The sequence below is a fragment of the Bos grunniens genome, chromosome 5 (genome assembly GCF_055505025.1).
Source record: "Bos grunniens cultivar Pamir isolate PY7600 chromosome 5, Bosgru_T2T1.0, whole genome shotgun sequence".
NCBI lineage: Eukaryota > Metazoa > Chordata > Mammalia > Artiodactyla > Bovidae > Bos > Bos grunniens.
In genome coordinates, this window is record NC_141169.1 from 29041096 (window position 1) to 29063240 (window position 22145).

Consider the following 22145-nt stretch of genomic DNA (forward strand, 5'->3'; position numbering starts at 1 on the left):
GTTCAACTTTCTTCTATTCATACTGTAGCTCCTGAGAGAGCTCTTTCTTGGGGAGTACTGAAAACAAAATAGGCCAATGGCATTCTTCTGCTTAAAAGCCCAAATCTATTTGTTCTTGGAGGAGTTTGGAGCTTTTCACAAATTATTTAAAGTAAAAACATAAAATGAAACCTCACAACATTCTGGATATAGAAAATATCCTTATAAAAAGGAAAACAGAGACTCAGAGAGATTAAATAACCTGCCCAAAGAACTCAGTGTATAAAAGTGACTACTGGACATTTCAAAAAAACGAAGAGGAACCAGCCACCAATAGAAGAAGCAATTAAAAGCTCTTGATTTTCTCAATTCAAAGGACTCAGAGGAATGAGTTGATAGATGGGGAAAGACAATGTGTGACAGGAAGTAATACCTGCTTACCTGGGGCAGTTCCCATGACTTCCCAATCTCTTCACCAGTGTACCCTCAGTTACACCCCGCACACACACTTTAGCTTGGGACCAAAGCTAGTGGCATCCATGGCAACTCACTCCAGTATTCGTGTCTGGAAAATCCCATGGACAGAGCAGCCTGCCGCAGGGTCGCAAAGAGGAGGACACAACTGAAGCAACTTGCCATGCACACATGCATGTGCGGAAGCCCGTTTGGCTTCTGACCAGCCTTTCAGATCTAAGTTTACTAGCATCTGACAAAACACCGGGTGTTTACTACATGTCTGATAACTGCTGAATAAAACTGACGAAGGACTGGAACCATGGCGCTGAGTCAGGCTACCCTGCGAGTCTCTGTGCCCTCATGCCAACATGACTGCATTTTGCCCAGTGTCCAAGGGAATGTCTAAAAGAGCTTAAGCAGCAAGACTAGGAAATAGTTCCTCAAGAACTGGCTTGTGGTTCCCTAGGGAAGCTGCTCTCCCTGGTCAGGAAGGTGAGCTCACAGAGCGAAGACGCTGCCTGGCTGAACCCCATAGTACCTGAATTCCTTGCAGGGAAGACACTCCCATGTAGAGGAAGACTCCATACAGGACTGGCATCGGGATAAACTGAAAATGAAAGGGCAGAGACCAGAAATTCAATGTGTATCATAGCACACTCAAGATTATATAAACTGCCAAACCTCCAAGAAGGAAGCAAACTCACAAAATCACTGCAGAAATGCTGTGTTCATTTCTGCTGTCTTTACATGATTAAGAAGCAGAAGCGAAAACAGAAGCTGACAATGATACAAATCATTTTGTTCTGAAATGAAATGATTACATGTAAGTGTAATCCGGTCCTGGTTAAATCATAGGCCTCACATCTTCTCCCCATCTGGTTCTTCCTCCTCCAGGGAACTGGGCAGGCACGCACACACACATATGCGCACACACACACACTCACCCATCTCTTTTACAGAACTGAAATCTTTTAAATCTTTTGTAATCACATAATCATCTCCTCAGGGACTTGGTGTATTTTAATATAGGCTACAAGCATTTGCTTTTTATTAATCAGAGATTTGAGGGCAGGGGTAGGGAGGTATCTTGTCAGATGAAGAATAATTTAGGGAGAAATGGCAACATGATTCTATTGCACTTGAATACACACGCACACTTCCCACATTATACCAATCTAGGTAATTTTCAGAGCAGCTTTACGAGGTAATGAGGCCCGTGGAATTAAGGCAAGGAAAATGTCACTGCAAAGACTACACTCAACTTGCTTTTATTCTGGGGCTAACGAACACGTCTAAACATAATTCTTCTTTGAACTAGAAAATCTCTATTGGATTTTATGTTGTTCTGGCTCTAGAGTGAGTAGACATCTCAATTTGGTGCTAACCTTGTTAGAAGAACTACTGAATGATTGCCTAAAAGAATCCTCCTGAGACTGTTCTAGGAAGGCCAGGCAATGCCCACCACAATGACTCATGGTTACACTCCCAAAGAGCAGACACCTTTGGGCTCCTCCAGATGGCACCCAGATCAGAGGTGGGGGCGTGCCAGGGACAGAGAGTAAAAGGGGGAAGAGGAATGAGAAGACGTGGCAAGATCAAGTGGAAGGTAAGGAGGCAGAAGGAGGGTTCAGAATCCTGTCCCACCTGTGCCAATTTGCACCCTTAAACAGCATCTGCATTGCAGGCTGAAGTGGCTGATGAGTCACTAAAAGGCGGGAGAAGGAGGCAAGGGAGATAAGTGCCCCACAATGGCTGGGGCTTGAACTTTCTTTTTTATCCTATTTTTCCCACAGGCGGGCCTTTCACCCACAACAATTTTTTTTCCTCATGTTCAAGGTAGCTTCTATCTTTCCAAAAATCCTATTTTCACCCCATGTCTCATACCAGCCACTGCCCATTTCGCTGTTCTACTTCAATAGAAAAAACTTCTTGATAGAGTTGTCTGCCCACACTCTACTTCCTCACCACCTATATACGCTTCAGGTCCCCATCACTAGGCTTCTACTGTATTGTTCCAATCAATCTGCTCTTGGCAAGTCTCATTAGGCTTCCATGTTGCCAAACCCAATGATCTTGGTTTGGTCTTCATTTTTCCAGACAGTTTCCAACCAATCATTCCCCTTGCTTGAATTCCCTGACATCATATGTTCCTGGTTCCCCCCCTCCCCCTCTGGCAGCTCCTCTGAGTCTCTGTTGCTGTCTCTTCCTCTACCCACCTTCTAAATATTGGACCTCCATGGACTCTGCTCTTCTCTCCACTCCTCCTTTTTTATAGCTACCCTTCCCCCTGAGTGAGCTCATCTATGCCCCTGGCTTTCACTACCACCTATGTGCTGCTGACTCCCACATTTATATTTTTAGTCTAGTAACCCCCACCCAGCCTCTTCACTCAGATGCCTACCAGACATCTCACTCAAATCTGATCACAGCCCATCCCTTACAAAATCACTTCCTCCTTCATACAGCCTTCTCCACCTTAAATGCCATCACTCTGCACCCAGATGGTCAAGTCAAAAACCTAGCAGTCATTTTGATGTTTCCATTTTCCCATTCCATATCCAATCAACCAGCAAGACCTGATCTCCTCCAAGATATACAGAAGTCATGCCTTTTATGCATTCCTTACTACCAACTTCCCTATCCAACCACCATCCTCTCTCACCTGTAATAGACTCACAGTCTATTAAACAGACTCACAGTCTTCTACCTCTATTTTTCCTCAACCTTAAATACTTATTCTCTAGATATGAGCCAGAGAGATCTTTTTAAAAAATATTAAATGGATGTCCCTCTACTGTTAAAACTCTCTGAAGGTTACCTTTACCAGTGTCAACAAGCCCTACATGATCTGCCCTTGCCCTCTTCAATCTCATCTCACAGTGCTTTTGCTTTAACATCCCTGAGCCACATGGCCCTGGTAGCTCCTAGAACATGTATCATTATTTCCCACTTCAGGACTTGTCTAGACTGCTTTTCTCCCTTCCCCCCATGTCCTCTCCCACCACTCATGGCAGGGCTGGCTCCATCTCATCTTAAACACCATTTCCTTAGAGAGGCCTTCTCTGACCACACTAACAAAACACATCCCTTTACTTCTCTATAGAACCATACAACACTATATTTCCTTTGATCACATATTACATTCTGTAACTACCCTGTTTATTTTCTTAACTAACTTCCTTAACTACATCTTATCTGTCTTGCTCCACTTAGAATAAATACCTCAGGGCAGGTATTTGTATGTGTATCTGTTTATTGTACCACTGCATTCCCAGCACAAATGAGGCACTTAATATTTACCTAATGAACGAATGAATGGTTTTACCTTTAATATAGCTGTCATGAAGACTGAGCAGCCCATCAACACAAAGATCATAAGACCTGTCACTCTCTGTTCACGGATGCCCAAGAATTTGGGCTGTTCTCCTGGGGCAGAGCACTCAGATTCCAGTTTGAGGCTATTCACGTGTGTGATGGATAGGACAGTTGCAGCCACAAACCAGGGCAGGCCCATGATGGAGCAGACACCCAGCATGACGGCCACCATCAGCAGGTCCAGGTGGTAGCCACATCCTTTCTGTGGGGAAACAGAGTCTCCATCACCATCAGTGGGCTGGCTGTAGTGGGACATAGGACAGTGAGCTAAGAGTCTCAGGCCCAAAGCAGGAAGGATAAGGAAGGGCTCCAGGGATTCCAGAAGTCTTGCAGCCCCTCCTGGTTTGGAGGGAACAGAGAAGAAAGAGAAACCTTAGCGTGTCCTACACATACCAATATCCAGTTTTTATCCAAGTGTCCCCAGATCTCACCCTGAGTATCACATATTCAAAGATTCATCCTTTCTCGGCAGAGTAGCCAGAGACATATCTTGACCATTCTAGAGGGTCGACCTTACAGGAGTTGGCAATAAATAGGTTCCTATAAACACACCCCATTCCTTGCCAAATATGGAGGTTGCCTACTCTAGGGAATGAAGGAATAGAGACAAGTCATGAAGCCTCTCACTAATCAATGTTTTGGCACCAACCCTACCTCCTAGGATTCATGGGCTCAAGGTTCAGTCTGGAAACCTCAGTAATGTACGCCAATGGGAGAACAGTTGTCTCCAGGAAACAGTGGTCCAAGCCGTAACCTGAACCTCGGGACGATAACCCTGGACCAGAGCATATGACCATATTGGGACCACCAAGAATTCTGCCCACCAACCTCCCCCATAGGTCTGAGAGGAGAGTAATAGATTCCAAGCTTCCTTCACATTGCACAATCATGCTCTACTCTAGTTTCATCTCCAAACCAATCTCTGTCATTAATGAAGGAGTCAGAAACCCCCAGAAACTCCTTCCATAGCTCCTTCCATGACTGCTTGTACCCAGGTAATACAGTTCCTGGTCTAAATGGGCTTTCCCTAAATTTTTTTAAAGATGTAATAGGTTGCCATTATTATTATGCCATTATTCTAGGTCAGAAATTTTTCTTACCTTGAGTTTGTGTTCCTTCCTGTTAATGATGACGGCTGTGATCTGCTGGTCCATGAATATTAAGATAGTGCAGAGCAGTGCTGGGATAACTGCAGCAATCACAGTCCACCAGGGATTGGGGCCAATGGGACTAATAATCCACCCTCGGTCATCCCGTGTTGGCTAAAGGGAAAAAGCAAGGTTTTATTTTTGTATTTTAAGTTAACTGTAGTCATTAGGGCAAAACAGATCAAACTGAATCACAACAACCACATTTCTTTTTATTCTTGAATGAAAATTCTCAAAAAAAAAAAAAAAAAGGAGGGGCATGAAATACAGCAATCCCTTAGAAAATCTATGACCTTGTTCCAAATCCCCTTTGAAAGAGTCAGTCCTCAATTGTCAATTTCTTATGGAATATTCACTAATCCTTCACTTCCTTCCCTGGCTCTTCAAACTCCTGTGTACAGAAAAAGTGACTTTATCTCCGCATTGACCCAGATGAAATATATTGACTAATAATAAAATATGTTGTTTAAAGAAGAATTTATAACTTTCAAAGACAATATAATAACTTTGATTATCCTCCTCACTATTCTCCCCACCAGAAGCCGTATCATGTATGTTTACAGCACAAATAAAAGCAACAGAGTCTTGTTACATGGAATCTCAGGGGCCTGGTCCAAGATTCACCTCCTATCAGCAATGAAACAAGGTCCAGGCCCTGGAGACCTGAGAGAGGAGCCCAAAACACTGAATCTGGGGACTCGCATGATCTGGGATCCTCTTCAATGACCCTGTAAGACCACTGTTCATAAATCTTATAAACTAACTAAACTCTCATAAATCTCAAAAAAAAAAATGCCAGGGTACTCTGGGTAAGAAAAGTTCACTTTGATTGGCAAGTAGGGATGGAAGGTAAAAGGCCAGGGATACAAACTGGCCCCAAACTCATGAACAAAGCAAAGACTTTAATCCAAAGTATTTGATTCCACATTGGTTATCATTCTAGGATTCAAATATGACTTCAATAATGTCACCAAGTCCCAAATTATTAATAGGTTAGGTTCTGAAAGTTTATAGAATCTGTGTTTCCTTAGTAATAATGTTCTAAATGGTAGTTAAATTGTTAGGTCAACACAAAAACGTATTAATCCCTGACTGACATTCAGTTCAGTTCAGTCGCTCAGTCGTGTCCTACTCACCCATCAATAATAGTACTAGCCTTCAGACTGGGTCTTGGTCATTGGGGGTGATATGGTATAATAGGGAAGAGAAAAAAGAAGAAAATGTTCTCTCTGCTTCCTGAAAGGGAGGCCTGCCAATGAGCAGCACTGCCTTTGACATTCTCCCATTTTCTCTGACGTCTCTCCCATCTTCCAGAGGCCTTCTTCCCAGATGTCCCAGAAATGCAGTGCCTTCTGACTATCTGAAGCCTACCCATCAGGAAACCTTTCCAAGAACTGCTTAATGCTCCGAGTACTTATTTTTACACAAAATCCATTCCTCCTGCATTGTCGACCTCAGCCAGCTATTAGAGAAAAAGCTGACCGCACTCATTCACACAGGGTGAGAAAGATATATATTATAGAAGGTATATACTTTTAAAGAGTATGTTTTTTAATCCATCAATTTCTAACTGGATGGCATTTCAGTTGAATTTAACAAAACAAAATAAAATTTTTTCAAGCAATTACAGAAAAAGATATTTTTAACCAGGCCTGCTTCAGGGAGACAGAAAGGGAAGACGAAGGCCGACTATGCTGGGTGTTTACAAGTTGCCACGGGCCTGCGTTCCCGGCCTCCTCCTCCTCCCCAGCCTCCCCATTCCCTCCTCTCCTGGCTCCTCTCCGGTCCCAAGGACACCCAGGTTTCCTCCTCTCCCCACCCTGTGGGGATCTGTGGAACTGAGCTCAGCTGTTCTATCTTCTCAGTTTCCTCAGTAGGTACCCCCAGATCCGAGTCCCCATGTGTAGATCATCTGTTTTACTTTTTGTATAGATTTTTGGATCAACAGTATTGATTATAGACAGATATACAAACAATGAATTAGGGTTGAAGAGAGGTCACGATTACTCTGGTGGGGGCCCTAGAATGAGGGTGAAGCTCCTCCACCGCCTCACCTCCTCATGGGGCAAGATACTTGAGGAGCAGGACTGAGGCCTACAAAGAGCCTTTTCACCCTTCCTGATTTCCTAAGACAGCTGATGCTCAGTGAAGTGCTGGGAACCAGAACTTGTTCCAGAGACCCACATTCCCACAGTCTTTGGTATATGTTTATGTAAATACAGATATTCCTTTGTTTTATTTTTTAATTATTTATTTGGCTGCACTGGATCTTATTAATAGCTGTGGCATGGAAACTCTCGGTTGAGCCATGTGTGATCTAGTTCCCTGACCAGGGATCGAACCCGGCTCGCTGCATTGGGAGTATGGAGTTCTAGCCACTGGACCACCAGGCAAGTTCCCATATTTCATTGTATAAATGGCATTAAGAAAATAAATAAGGCTTTTCATTCATTAAACAACATTAGGTTTTCTGACTTTTCTAATTTGAACTCAGTTAAGCCTGAAGAGTTTGCTTTTCTGAATGGTATGGCGTGAGCAGCACAACTCAGATTTAGAGGACTACAAAATACGTGATTAGGATAAGGAGAGGCCCCTGAAATAACTCGGGATCAGAGTCTATGAACTACATAAGGGCATCGAGTACCCTAAGATCTGTTTACCTTGAACACACTGGGAACCTGAAGCTTGGGTGATGGGACTCCAATCAAAAAATCAATAATCACCATTGTGAAGATAGTGAGGAAAACAGCAAAGTCACTCACCATGGAGCGGACCTGGCACGAAAAAGGATTGGAGATGTGTTACAGTAGATTAAACACAATAGAAAAGACTCGAGTATTGTAAAATGCTTAAACATGCTCAGAAGAATGATTTAATTTTATTGGTCAATTAATACAAGCATATTTAAACAACAGGACTATGTTAACATGCCCAAATTAATACCACCAAAGTGTGGGTATCATAAGGGAGAATGAATCCTCTGACAAATTCTATTGGGACCCACTCCAAACTCTGAGGAGTTCTGTTTAGAGAATCTGGGCCCAGCATTTAGGGAATAGCTCTGAGAACTTGGAATAAGATTTCCTGGGACCAACAAGATCCAGCTGCACCCAGACCTCGCAGCAGCACCAACTCCTCTTTGCTCTCAGCCCCAACATCAAATCCATTCGCAAGTCCTGTTGGCTCTGCTTTTAGCTCATGCCCACAATCAGACCCCTTCTCACCACCCCATAGCTCCCAACCAGATCAGAGGCACCGGCACCTCTCGTCTCTGTAGCTGCAGCAGACTCCTAACCCTGGCTCTGTCCTTATGTAAAGCTGCTGGAATGAGCGTTCAAAACACAAGTCAGATCATGTCACGCTTCTACCAAAACCCTGAAATGCCTCTTCATTTCACGGAGCTAAAAAGCCCAGAGACCTCCTTGGCCAGTGAGGCCCACACACATCTGATATCGTTACTGCTCTGACTCAGGTCCTAATGCTCCCCAACTCACTCTGCCTGTCCCAGCCACACAGCCCTCCTTGCTGTTTCTTACACCAGACTCTCCCACCTCAGGGCCTTCGCACTTGCTCATCCCTCTGCCTCAGCGGCTTTTCCTCCAGGTGACTCCATGGGCAGCTCCCTCCTTTACATCCACTCAAATATCACAATTTCCACTTAATCATCTCTCATGGTCACCACCCTCCACCCTAGTACTTTCTGTATGCCTTTTCTGCATTATTTTTCTTCAAAGCCCCTCATCACCATTTTGCCCCTAAGAGGACTGACTAACCGATTTTATAGTTTTGTAGCTTTAATAAAACACAGTCCCCCTCAGTGTCTAGTGCCCACTGTATGCCCACCTTAATCGGAGCTTCCAACAAGACTGAGCCAGATATAACATCTGGCCAGATAGATATACATGGCCATATGTAACATCACTGATACCTTAACCTGACTTTGCTTTCTTGTGAAACCTGAGGTTTCTAGCTCCCCTTCCCTGGTTTTTTTAGATCTCCTCTGAATGTTACATAAATTCTCTGAACATGTAGCTGCCCTAACAAGAAGCCCATCCTGGGGCCCAGGGTCCTTCTCTCCTCTGAACTCCTGTGGCACTTATATCCCAGGATGGCATCCATCTAATGACTGCTATCTCCTATGGGCCTGGTTGTTTCATGGGTTTTCCCTTCCTATTGATGACAGGGACACTCTCTCTCTCTCTCTCTGTCTCTCTCTCTCTCTGTCTCTCTCTCTCTCTCTCTCTATATATATATATATATACACACACACACACACATAAATTAGAGGATAATTACTTCACAACATAGGAAGGTTTCTGCCATACATCAACACAAATCACCCATAGGTACACATATGTCCCCTCTCTCTCAAACTCCTATCCCACCGCCTTCCCCATCCCACTCCTTTAGGCTGGCACAGAGCACTGGCTTTGAGTTCCCTGCATCATACAGCAAACTTCCACTGACTCTCTATTTTATATATGGCAATGTGTATGTTTCAAGGCTATTCTCTCACATTATTCCACCCTCTCCTTTACCACTATGTTCAAAAGTCTGTTCTTCATGTCTGTGTTGCCTTTGCTGCCCTGCAAGTAGGAATAAAACTACCATATGAGAAGCTAAAGGCAAAGGAGAAAAGAAAAGATATACCCATTTGAATGCAGAGTTCCAAAGAATAACAAGGAGAGATAAGAAAGCCTTACTAAGTGAACAATGCAAAAAAAAAAAAAAATAGAGGAAAACAATAGAATGGAAGACTAGAGATCTCTTCAAGAAAATCAGAGATACCAAGGGAACATTTCATGCAAAGATGGGCACAATAAAGGACAGAAATGGTATGGACCTAACAGAAGCAGACAATATTAAGAAGAGGTGGCAACAATACACAGAAGAACTGTAAAAAAAAGATCTTCATGACCCAGATAACCATGATGGTGTGATCACTCACCTAGAGCCAGACATCCTGGAATGTGAAGTCAAGTGGGCCTTAGGAAGCATCACTACAAACAAAGCTAGTGGAGGTGATGGAATTCCAGCTGAACTATTTCAAATCCTAAAAGATGATGCTGTGAAAGTGTTGCACTCAATATACCAGCAAATTTGGAAAACTCAGCAGTGGCCACAGGGCTGAAAAAGGTCAGTTTTCATTCTAATCCCAAAGAAAGACAATGCCAAAGAATGTTCAGACTACCGCACAATTGCACTCATCTCACACGCTAGCAAAGTAATGCTCAAAATTCTTCAAGCCAGGCTTCAACAGCACATGAACCATGAACTTCCAGATGTTCAAGCTGGATTTAGAAAAGGCAGAGGAACCAGAGATCAAATTGCCAACATCTGTTGGATCATTGAAAAAGCAAGAGAGTTCCAGAAAAATATCTACTCCTGCTTTATTGATTATGCCAAAGCTTTTGACTGTGTAGCTCACAAAAAACTGTGGAAAATTCTTCAAGAGATGGGAATACTAGACCACCTGACTTGCCTCCTAAGAAATTTGTATGCAGGTCAAGAAGCAACAGTTAGAACCAAACATGGACAACAGACTGGTTCCAAACTGGGAAAGGAGTACTTCAAGGCTGTATATTACCACCCTGCTTATTTAACTTCTACACAGAGTACATCATGCAAAATGTCAGGCTTGAAGAAGCATAAGCTGGAATCAAGATGGCCAGGAGACGTATCAGTAACCTCAGATATGCATATGACACCACCCTTAAGGCAGAAAGTGAAGAAGAACTAAAGAGCCTGATGAAAGTGAAAGAGGAAAGTGAAAAAGCTGGCTTAAAATTCAACATTCAAAAAACAAAGCTCATGGCGTCCAGTTGCAAATAGATGGGGCAACAATGGAAACAATAGGAAACTTTATTTTTGGGCTCCAAAATCACTGCAGATGGTGACTGCAGCCATGAAATTAGAAGATGCTTGTTCCTTGGCAGAAAAAGCTATGACCAACCTAGACAGCATATTAAAAAGCAGAGACATTACTTTGCCAACAAAGGTCCATCTAGTCAAAGCTATGGTTTTTCTAGTAGTCATGTATGGATGTGAGAGTTGGACTATAAAGAAAGTTGAGCACTGAAGAATGGATACTCTTGAACTGTGGTGTTGGAGAAGACTCTCTGAGAGTCCCTGGGACAGCAAGGAGATCCAACCAGTCAATCCTAAAGGAAAATCAGTCCTTTAGGAATATTCACTGGAAGGACTAATGCTGAAATTCCAATACTTTGGCCGCCTGATGCAAAGAACTGACTCATTGGAAAAGACTCTGATGCTGGGAAAGATTGAAGGCAGGAGGAGAAGGGGACGACAGAGGATGAGATGGTTGGATGGCATCACCGACTTGATGGACATGAGGTTGTGTCCATTGGGAGTTGATGAACAGGGAAGCCTGTCATGCTGTAGTCCATGGGGTGGTGAAGAGTCGGACACGACTAAGCAACTGAGCTGAGCTGATGACCCAGCAATCCTGGGCATATACCCTGAGGAAACAATAATTGAAAAAGACATATGTACCCCAGTGTTCACTGCAGCACTATTTACAGTAGCTAGGACATGGCAGCAACCTAGATGTCCAGCAACAGATGAGTATATAAGGAAGTTGTGGTACATATACACAATAGAATATTACCCAGCTATAAAAAGGAATGCATTTGAATGTCAGTTCTAAAAAGGTGGATGAACCTAGAGCTTATTACAGAGTGAAGTCAGAAAGAGAAAGATAAATATCATATATTAATACTACATGAAAGAGATGGGAATACTAGACCACCTGATCTGATTCTTGAGAAATTTGTATGCAGGTCAGGAAGCAACAGTTAGGACTGGACATGGAACAACAGACTGGTTCCAAATAGGTAAAGGAGTACGTCAAGGCTGTATATTGTCACCCTGCTTACATAACTTCTATGCAGAGTACATCATGAGAAACGCTGGACTGGAAGAAACACAAGCTGGAATCAAGATTGCCGGCAGAAATATCAATCACCTCAGATATGCAGATACACCACCCTTATGGCAGAAAGTGAAGAGGAACTAAAAAGCCTCTTGATGAAAGTGAAAGTGGAGAGTGAAAAAGTGGGCTTAAAGCTCAACATTCAGAAAACGAAGATCATGGCATCCAGTCCCATCACTTCATGGGAAATAGATGGGGAAACAGTGGAAACAGTGTCAGACCTTATTTTTGGGTGCTCCAAAATCACTGCAGATGGTGATTGCAGCCATGAAATTAAAAGACGCTTACTCCTTGAAAGGAAAGTTATGACCAACCTAGATAGCATATTCAAAAGCAGAGACATTATTTTGCCAACAAAGGTTCGTCTAGTCAAGACTATGAATTTTCCTGTGGTCATGTATGGATGTGAGAGTTGGACTGTGAAGAAGGCTGAGCGCCGAAGAATTGATGCTTTTGAACTGTGGTGTTGGAGAAGACTCTTGAGAGTCCCCTGGACTGCGAGGAGATCCAACCAGTCCATTCTGAAGGAAATCAGCCCTGGGATTTCTTTGGAAGGAATGATGCTAAAGCTGAAACTCCAGGACTTTGGCCACCTCATGCGAAGAGTTGACTCATTGGAAAAGACTCTGATGCTGGGAGGGATTGGGAGCAGGAGGAGAAGGGGACGACAGAGGATGAGATGGCTGGATGGCATCACTGACTCGATGGACGTGAGTCTGAGTGACCTCTGGGAGTTGGTGATGGACAGGGAGGCCTGGCGTGCTGCGATTCATGGGGTCGCAAAGAGTCGGACATAACTGAGCGACTGAACTGAACTGAACTAAACTGATGGACTCTAGAAAGATGGTACTGATGATCTTACTTGCAGAGCAGCAAAGGAGACACAGATATATATATTTTAAAATTATATAGTAACTTTCAGTTCAGTTCAGTTCAGTCGCTCAGTCGTGTCCGACTCTTTGTGACCCCATGAATCGCAGCATAATTCATGTTTTACAGTTTATTATTTTTTAATTGAAGTATAGTTGATTTACAGTGTTTCAGGTGTACAACAAAGTGATTCAATTTCATATATATATTATTCTTCAGGGTCTTTTCCACTATACGTTAATTACAAGATACTGAGTAGAGTTCCCTATGCTATACAGCAGGTCCTTGTTTATCTATTTTATATATAGTAGTGTGTGTATCTGTTACAGAGACATTTTAAGCTTCTTTTGCATCCCCTATTTCACTTAAGCCAGGCTTGATTGAGCAAGTAGCAAGTAGTCAGTACACAACTGCCACCTGTTCATTGTATGTCCAGACTGGAAACAAACAAATAAATTATTTAGAAATTATTTATTTAGGCAACTTATTTAGAAACAACAACTTATTTAGAACGGGAGCTTCCACCTGCCCTCCATGCAGCTTCCCTTAACCACTGTGTAGACTCACTGACATCTGAGAATGTGTTGTTGTCCTGAATGTATACAAAGAAAATGTCTCATCAACTGAGACCCTCACCCATTCACACATCCTGCTTTGCATATCTGACTGATAAAAGCCTCACACACAGGAAAACCACCATTTCCTCCTGATCCTAGCTCCTCCTCAAAGCAAAGATACCTTTAGTCCTTCTATGCTTGGCCTCTAATTCCACCCCGCCCAAACCAGTCAGGAAACAAACAGTGCCATCTGTGTCAGGGAGAGGCAGTTGAGGCTTCAAATTATCATGCAAACCAAGGCAGGAGCGTTTTGGCTGCTGCAGTCAATGTGCCCAGTGATTTCACTAGCTATTACTAGTCATCCCCCAGAGGAGACTCTGGGGTCCCCTACGCACCCCAGGCAGTCACCCCAATGCACTGTCTTCAGGTGCCATTCCAGCTACTACTCGCGACATACCCCCGCATTCTGGAAATGAGATGTAATTGAATAGGACGACCACCTTAAACTCACCGGACACTTTTCAATCAAAAATTCTTAGGTATTAACCCCTCATCCTACACCACACATCTATGAAAGAGGCTGCTGGACACAGGAAGAAGAGAAGGCCACGGCCTCCAGAATCAGGTCTTTGGAGCTCTGCACCTGTCAGTGTACTCCCAAGCAGCATGGAGGCTGAGAACGGGTTCTGTGATATTAGAAGTCTAACGCAAAAGAAATGCAAGAGTGTGCTACCTACTCTGGTTGGGAAATAGCGACTCGTCTTGAAAGTCTTCAAGGTGCTGGAAAGGATGAAGGTGGTGAAGAAGAGAATGCAGGACCAAAAGAGCACATCAGGAGTATAGGGTCCGTGGTGGCCACAGGCAGAGCCTATGAACTCTCCGTGCATCTCCTGGCACTCCTGGAGGAATAGACATTCTGGGTGATGAAAGGCAGGCACGAGGGAGGAAACAGCTGCTGTCTCCTGACTGTCACTGTCATCCCAGGGTTGCTGGGACATGCAGGCTGCCTGTAGCCTCCACCTGCCCTCCATGCAGCTGTGGGCTCTTGTCTGCATTTTGGGTGACTGCTTACGGTCCTAACTAAGACACTTTTGTAAAAGAAATCAGAACTGTCCTGAGCAAACACGAGGTTCTAGGATGGCCCCAGCTATTGCACCGTTTTTATTACAGAGGACTTCCAAACTTGAATGTTCTTCAAGCCCCCACAAAATCTGGATCTGTCCCCTGATCCTCCCTGATTTCATTCCCACATATCCTCAGTGTAGGGTCACTGGGCAGGATGTGCGTGGGAAAGAGGTGCAAGGTCATCTTCCTTTCCCTTTGTGTACAAGAGAATTCTGAAGGGAAAGGAAAGTCAGTTAAGAATTGTGTTCTAAAAAAACAAAACCAAAAAGCTTGATTTCTATCAACACCAGAGTGTACTGAAGGGCTCCTCACTTCCACCTAGAAGGAGCCCTGAAGCCCAGTGGCCGCGAGGCTGAGCTGCCTGCAGTGCCCAGACTTACACTAACAGTCAGGTTGGCCCAGTGCACTTCTGTTGTCACGATGTTGTGGTCCTTCCAGTACTGCAAAGTGTGATTGTTCGGATTCTCTGGAAGGGTGCACCTGCAGCTGAGGGGAAAAGAAAACATTCCTGAGAGAAGTAGCCAAGTATTCAAGTGAATGTTCTGAGCCATGACAAGGCCAAAGGCGCGGCCAAAGCCCGTGCTATTTCTCCTTGGCCCACTTCAGATCCTTGAGGTTGGTCCTATTCATTGAGATCCAACTATACCCTGATTTTTCAGTCATTACTAAAATTGGGCTCAAATCTGCATGTGAGTCTTCAGATATAGTGCTGACGAGTTAGGCATCTGATGTGGTAGTTCTCTTGCTTAGTTTCTATCTCTTGGGCTCTTCCTACAAAATACATTCTACATAGCAAGGAGGACCGGATACCCCCATTCAGCTCTCAATAGCCTCCCCAAGCCAAAATATTTTGTACCTTAAACCCCTATCACATTCTTGCTCTAAAGTCAGAGCCTCCTGGAATCATGATGGAAACTACAACATTCTCCCTGGTAATATTCACTCTCCTGGTCATTCCCTGGCTTCCCCAGGCCTCATCTTGCATCCAAACCAGAGCAGACCAGACCTGTCCCACTGGCCACCATGTTGCTTCCCAGTCCCAGCATGCTTCACGCCTGTACTGGCTCCTAGTATACTCAACTGACATGGCCATTCCCAGCAACTTGGTTTCACCTCTGATTCTGCCAAGCACACCTTCTAAGGATGTAGCGCAACTGGATTAAAATTCAAAAAGATCTCAATAGGTAATAACAATAGAAGGAAATCAACAAAACAAAAACAGAGAAAGCATAAAATACTATATTTATGTATTAAAAAAAAAATCAGTTCCAAACTTGGAAACAACAAAAGTGTTCTTCAGTAGGTGAATGTATGTATGGTGGTACATCTAGACAATGGACTATTATTCGGTGCTACAATGAAATGAGCTACCAAGCCATGAGAAGACAAAGAAGACATTTAACTGCATATTATGAAGTGAATTAAGCCAATCTGAAAAGCCTATGCACTGTATGATTACAACTATATGATACAGTAGGAAAGGCAAAACTATGGAGTAAAAAGATCAGTGGTTGCCAGAGGTTGGGGTGAGGGGGAGGGATGAACAGGCTGGGCACAGAGGATTTTTAGGGCAGAGAAACTATTCAGTAGGATGCTATAACGGCAGATATGTCACTATACGTGTGTCAATTCCAAGAGTGAACCCTAATGTAAACTCCGGATTATGGGTAATCATGATGTGTCACTGACTGCAACAAACATGTCACTCTGGTGATAGATGCTGATAGTGGGGGGACTGCATGGTGGGGGCCAGGAGGTATACGAGAACTGTCTGTACTTTGTGCTCAATTCTGCTGTTATCCTAAAATTTGCTCTCAAAAAATTAACTCTATTTAAAAAATCAGTTACACACCTATTACCATAAAATCACTTAAAGAATTGGGGAGTTCTAGCTTTATAACAGGCTTCCCTGGTGGTTCAGATGTAAAGAATCTGCCTGCAATATGAATCAACAATGGAATGCAACTGAAATGTTAAAAAAAAATACCATCTTGGTGCTTCCCTGGTGACTCAGTGGTAAAGAATTGCCTGCCAATGTAGGAGACACCGGTTCAGTCCCTCATCCCGGAAGATCCCACATGCTGTGGCGCAACCAAGCCTGCGCACCACAACTATCGACCTTGTGCTCCAGAGCCCAGGAACCACAATACCGAGCTTGTGTGCCGCAGCTACTGAAGCCCGCTCGGACTGGAGCCTGTGCTCCGCAAGAGAAGCCGCCACACCAGGAAGCCTGCACGCCTCATCAAGAGTAACCCCAGGCCTCCGCAACTGGAGAAAGCCCGAGCAGCAACGAAGACCCAGACAGCCAAAAAGAAATAAAATTCATTTTTAAAGAAAATACTGTCTTGAGCTTTATTAACAAAGAATTTCAGTATCCAAATCCAAAGTCTACACAATCCAGAGCTGGTCGCTTTTGCCTGTCTTCTCCCACTTGGACATAAACTCATGACGGTAGAACTTTTGTCTGTCATGTTCACTGCTATGTTTCCAGGGTCTAAACAGTGCTGGGCACATAGTAGGTGCTCAACGAATATTTGTTAAATGAATAAATGAATGATTAAGAAAGGTCAAAGAATGAACCTTCCTCCAATGCCAATCAGAAATCCACTAGGTTTCAAAGATTATATTCCCTGATGGTGATTATTTTGTAATAAAATAATTGTAAATTCTAATACACGTTTAAGGAGTTATTTTTAAAGTGTGAATAAAGGGATACTTAGAATCTAGAAAAGCGTATCAAGGCTGGCTGGCAGGCATCCCCACACAGTGCACCTTCTGCTCAGGCAGTCACCATCAGACATATCCACAACTGAGTGTTGTTTTTTGCTTTGCCCCAGCTACATCATTCTGTCTGGAGTTATTAGTAAATGCCATCCACCCTTCTCCAGTAGCATATTGGACACCTTCTGACCTGGGGGAGCTCATTTTCCAGTGTCATATCTTTTGGGGGTTCTCGTGGCAAGAATATTGGAGTGTCCATTTCATCATAGGGGATTGGAATACAAATGAGAAAGTCAAGAGATACCTGGAGTTACAGGCAAGTTTGGCCTTGGAGTACAAAATGAAACAGGGTGAAGGCTAATAGCGTTATGTCAAGAGAATACACTGGACATAGCAAACACTCTCTTTCCAACAACACAAGAGGTGACTTAACACATGGACATCACCAGATGGTGAATACTGAAATCAGAATGATTATACTCTTTGCAGCAAAAGATGGAGAAGCTCTATACAGTCAGTAAAAACAAGACCTGGAGCTGAATGTGGCTCAGATCATTAGCTTCTTATTGTAAAATTCAGTCTTATATTGAATAAAGTAGGGAAAAATACTAGGCCATTCAGGTATGATCTGAATCAAATCCCTTATGATTATACAATGGAGGTGATAAATAGATTCAAGGGATTAGATCCGGTAGACAGAGTGCCTGAAGAACCAAGGACAGAGGTTCGTAACACTGTACAGGAGGCAGTGACCAAAAGCACCCTAAAGAGGAATGCAAGAAGGCAAAGTGGTTGTATGAGGAGGCTTTACAAATAGCTGAGGAAAGAAGAGAAGGAAAAAGCAAGGGAGAAAGGGAACGATATATCCAACTGAATGCAGAATTCCAGAGAATAGCAAGGAGAGATAAGAAGCCTTCTTAAACAGTGTAAAAAAAAGAGAGGAAAATAATAGAGTGGAAAGACTAGAGATCTCTTCAAGAAAACTAGAGATACCAAGGGAATATTTCATGCAAGGATGTGCATGATAACGGACAGAAAAAGTAAGGACCTAACAGAAGCAAAAAAGATTAAGAAGAGGTGGCAAGAAAACACAGAACTATATATAAAAAAAAAAAAAGGTCTTAATGACCAGGATTAACAACGATGGTGTGGGCACCACGTAGAGCCAGATATCCTGGAGTGTAAAGTCAAGTGGGCCTTAGGAAGCATTACTACAAAGAAAGCTAGTAGAGTGATGAAACTCCAGTTGAGTTATTTCAAATCCTAAAAGATGATGCTGTTAAAGTACTGCACTCAATATGTCAGGAAATTTGGAAAACCCAGCAGTGGCCACAGGACTGGAAAAGGTCAGTTTTAATCCCAGTCCCAAAGAAGGGCAGTGCCAAAGAAAGTGTCCAGTTCAAACTACTGGACAATTGCCCTCATTTTGCAAGTTAGTAAAGTTATGCTCAAAAATCCTTCAAGTTAGGCTTCAACAGTACATGAACTGAGAACTTCCAGATGTACAAACTGGGTTTAGAAATGGCAGAGGAACCAGAGATCAAACTGCCAACGTTTACTGAACTGTGGAGAAAGAAAAGGAATTCCAGAAAAGCATCTACTTGCTTCACTGACTATGTGAAAGCCCTTGACTATGTGGATCACGACAAACTGTGGAAAATTCTTGAAAAGATGGGAATAGCAGATCACCTTACCTGTCTCCTGAGTAAACTGTGAGTCAAGAAGCAACAGTTAGAACCTTACATGGAACAACTAACTGGTTCCCAGTTGGGAAAGGAATACATCAAGGCTATATGTGACCCTGCTTATTTAACTTCTATGCAGAGTACATCATGCAAAATGCTGGGCTGGATGAATCGTAAGCTGGAATCAAGACTGCCAGGAGAAATATTAACAACCTCATATATGCATACAATACCACTCTAATGGCAAAAAGTGAAGAGGAACTAAAGAGCTTCTTGATGAAAGTAAAAAAGCTGGCTTAAAACTCAACATTCAAAAAATGAAGATCCAAAAAAAAAAAAAAAGAAGATCCAGTCCTACCATTTCATGGCAAATAGGGAAAAAGTGGAAGCAGTGACAGACTTTATATTCTTGGGTTCCAAGATCACTGCAGATGGTGACTGCAGCCATGAAATTAAAAAGATGCTTGCTCCTTGGAAGGAAAGCTATGACAAACCTAGACAGTATATTAAAAAGCAAAGACACCATTTTGCTGACAAAGGTCCATATAGTCAGAGTTATGGTTTTTCCAGTAGTCATGTACAGACATGAGAGTTGGACCTTAAAGAAGACTGAGCACTGAAGAATTGATGCTTTCAAATTGTGGTGCTGGAGAAGACTCTTAAGAGTCCCTTGGACAGTAAGGAGATGAAACCAGTCAATCCTAAAGGAAATCAATCCTGAATATTCATTAGAAGGACTGATGCTGATATTGAAGCTCCAATATTTTGGCCATCTGATGCGAAGAGCTGACTCATTGGAAAAAGCCTTGATGTTCAGAAAGACTGAAGGCAGGAGGAGAAGGTGCAACAGAGGATGAGATTGTTAGGTAGCATCACTGCCTCAGTGGACATGAATTTGAGCAAATTGTGGGAGATAGTGGAGGACATGGGAGCCTGGCATGCTGCAGTCCATGGGGCTGCAGAGTTGGACACAACTTGGCAACTGAACAACAAAGTAGATTTCTAGACCTTCTGGATACAGAGTAAGAGACCTATGGATCTATAAGGAATTATTAATATTTTCTACCTAATGATTCCTAAGAGTAGCCTATATATACTCTCAGAGAATGTGATGTGGTCCAAAGCCTCACAAGTTTTTGCAAAAAGAAGTTCTTCCCAACAACTAACTTGAATTCTCCTTGCTACACTTGCAGTCCTTTTTTTTTTTTTTAATTTAAATTATTTATTTTAATTAGAGGCTAATTACTTTACAATATTGTATTGCAGTCTATTTTTGTCTCAATGCCTGGACCCAAAAGACATACTCTGGAAAGCATTTCTCAAGTCCTCTCTGATTCTTACTCTTAATCTATCTTCCCCATCATTATCTTAAAAAAATTTTATGTGGGCAATTTTTAAAGTCTTTGTTGAATTTATTACAATATTCTTCTCTTTTATGTTTTAGATTTTTGGCTGTGAGGCATGTGGGATCTTAGGTCCCTGGCCAGGGAGTGAACCCACACCCTGAGCTTTGGAAGGTGGAGTTTTTACCAGTGGTCCACCAGGGAGGTTCCCCCATCATCACTTTTGACTGTTCTCCTCTGGCAGACCAAGCTCTGTTTCCCAGAGAGCCAACACACTTCCTTAACAGAAGCTACAAGCACTGCATGGCATGCTGTCTCAGCCATTATACTCAGGCCCTTCACTTTATTTTTTTAAAAATAAAAGAAGCAGAAGCATACTCACTAATACAGGCTAAGGTGGTCCAGCTGGCTATGCATGTGGATGGGGTAGGTCTCTGCCAGGTGAATCAGCTTTTCTATTGCTTCATAGATGAAAATAATGCAAATCAGGGAGGCAAACGCTTCTTCAGTGAAGCGAGTAATGTAGCAGACAAGGGAACTGGCATCAGTTGCCACAAGGACAATACACAGGAAGGCAGTCCACAGTCCAATACAAGCTCGCAGGGAGAGGTATGAGAGAGCGTAGTCTCTGAAACAAGACCAAAGTTCATCAAAAGTCAGTGAATGGCGTTACATTCTGACCCCCTGCATTACAGGCAAGGGTCAAAAATGTGGTTAATTCATCTGCTACTGTCAGTTCCAGTACTGCAAGCTAATTTGTCCCTAATTCAGACTGCACTTTACTCCTGAAGGCTGTCCTGGGACCATTGTGACAAAGATCTGCTTCACAGGCAGTATTTCCCACAGCAAGCACAGGGACAGCGGAGGAGGAGCAAACTGCCCACGGCCCACTTCTCCACCCTGCCCGACGGGGTTAAGGTCCTCTCCCTGCAGCTAAGGGGGAAGGGCTGGCCGCACTCCATGCGCTCCTACTTCTCATACACAATGCAAGAAGGATTTACAGGAAAACAAGCACATGTTGACTCCCCACCAACAATCAGGATATAAAGGGAGAGCATTAACTCATTAAAAATTGACTGGAACAGACTTAGAGATGTCAAAAGCAAACTTATGGCTACCTAAGGGGAATAATGAAGAGGGAGAGATAAATCAGGAGTTTGGGATGAACATACACACATTACTATATATATATATATAAAGCAGATAACCAACGAGGATCTACTATATAGTAAGGGAACTCTACTCAATATTCCATGATAACCTATATAAGAAAAGAAACTGAAAAAGAATGAATATAGGTATATGTATAACTGAATCACTTTGCTTACAACTGTAACACAATATTGTAATTCTACTACACTCCAATTTAAAATTTTAAAAAATCCATACAATTAAAAAATTAAATTTTTTAAAAAGAAAAATTGACTAGAAATGGAAATTGAGTTTTCATTAGGAAACTTTCATTAGGAGTTTGGATTAGCTAGGGAAAGTGCTTTTAAAGATAAAAAGTCAAAAAAGTCAAAAGTTGAGGGACATTGACAAAGCTCTTAGGGCCAGGAGATCTGCTATTTTAGGTCTGGTCCTACCTGGAGGCAGGGTGGCAGACCACAGCATGCTTTTGCCTGCTTACACTCTAGTAGGACCCTAACATTCAAACCTAGTAGCAAACTAACACATCCAGATAGAGTTTTCAGAAAACCAAATATCTTACTTGCAGAATTTGAACAAAATCTTTTCAAACACAAGCACTGGCCCAGTGCTTCCCAGGATGGTGAGAGCCTGGCCGGCAAACAAGGAATAGGCGATCCCAGTCATGGAGGCTCCAAACAAGGATTCAATCGCACTCTACAGAGGGAAAAAAATCACACTGAGCCCACAGCCCATCTGAAGTGAGTGACACAGGCTTACATACATTCCTAACTTAGCTCTCCAAT

At 42.9% G+C, this 22145-nt stretch overlaps 1 protein-coding gene across 4 annotated transcripts in view; it reads right to left on the reverse strand.

Annotated features, from left to right (window-relative positions):
• The window catches only part of SLC4A8 (solute carrier family 4 member 8), a 109665-nt gene that overhangs the window by 12763 nt on the left and 74757 nt on the right, over positions 1-22145 (reverse strand). For 3 of the 4 annotated variants that reach the window (XM_086399379.1, XM_086399377.1, XM_086399375.1), the window contains 8 exons: positions 21923-22056; positions 20594-20839; positions 14843-14948; positions 14075-14236; positions 7619-7732; positions 4911-5072; positions 3761-4012; positions 974-1042 (listed from right to left, as the gene is read on the reverse strand). In XM_086399379.1, the coding sequence (XP_086255505.1) occupies positions 974-1042; positions 3761-4012; positions 4911-5072; positions 7619-7732; positions 14075-14236; positions 14843-14948; positions 20594-20839; positions 21923-22056 (1245 nt within the window). The remainder of the gene's footprint in view (positions 1-973; positions 1043-3760; positions 4013-4910; positions 5073-7618; positions 7733-14074; positions 14237-14842; positions 14949-20593; positions 20840-21922; positions 22057-22145) is intronic. The other variant, XM_086399376.1, reaches the window with a different exon arrangement.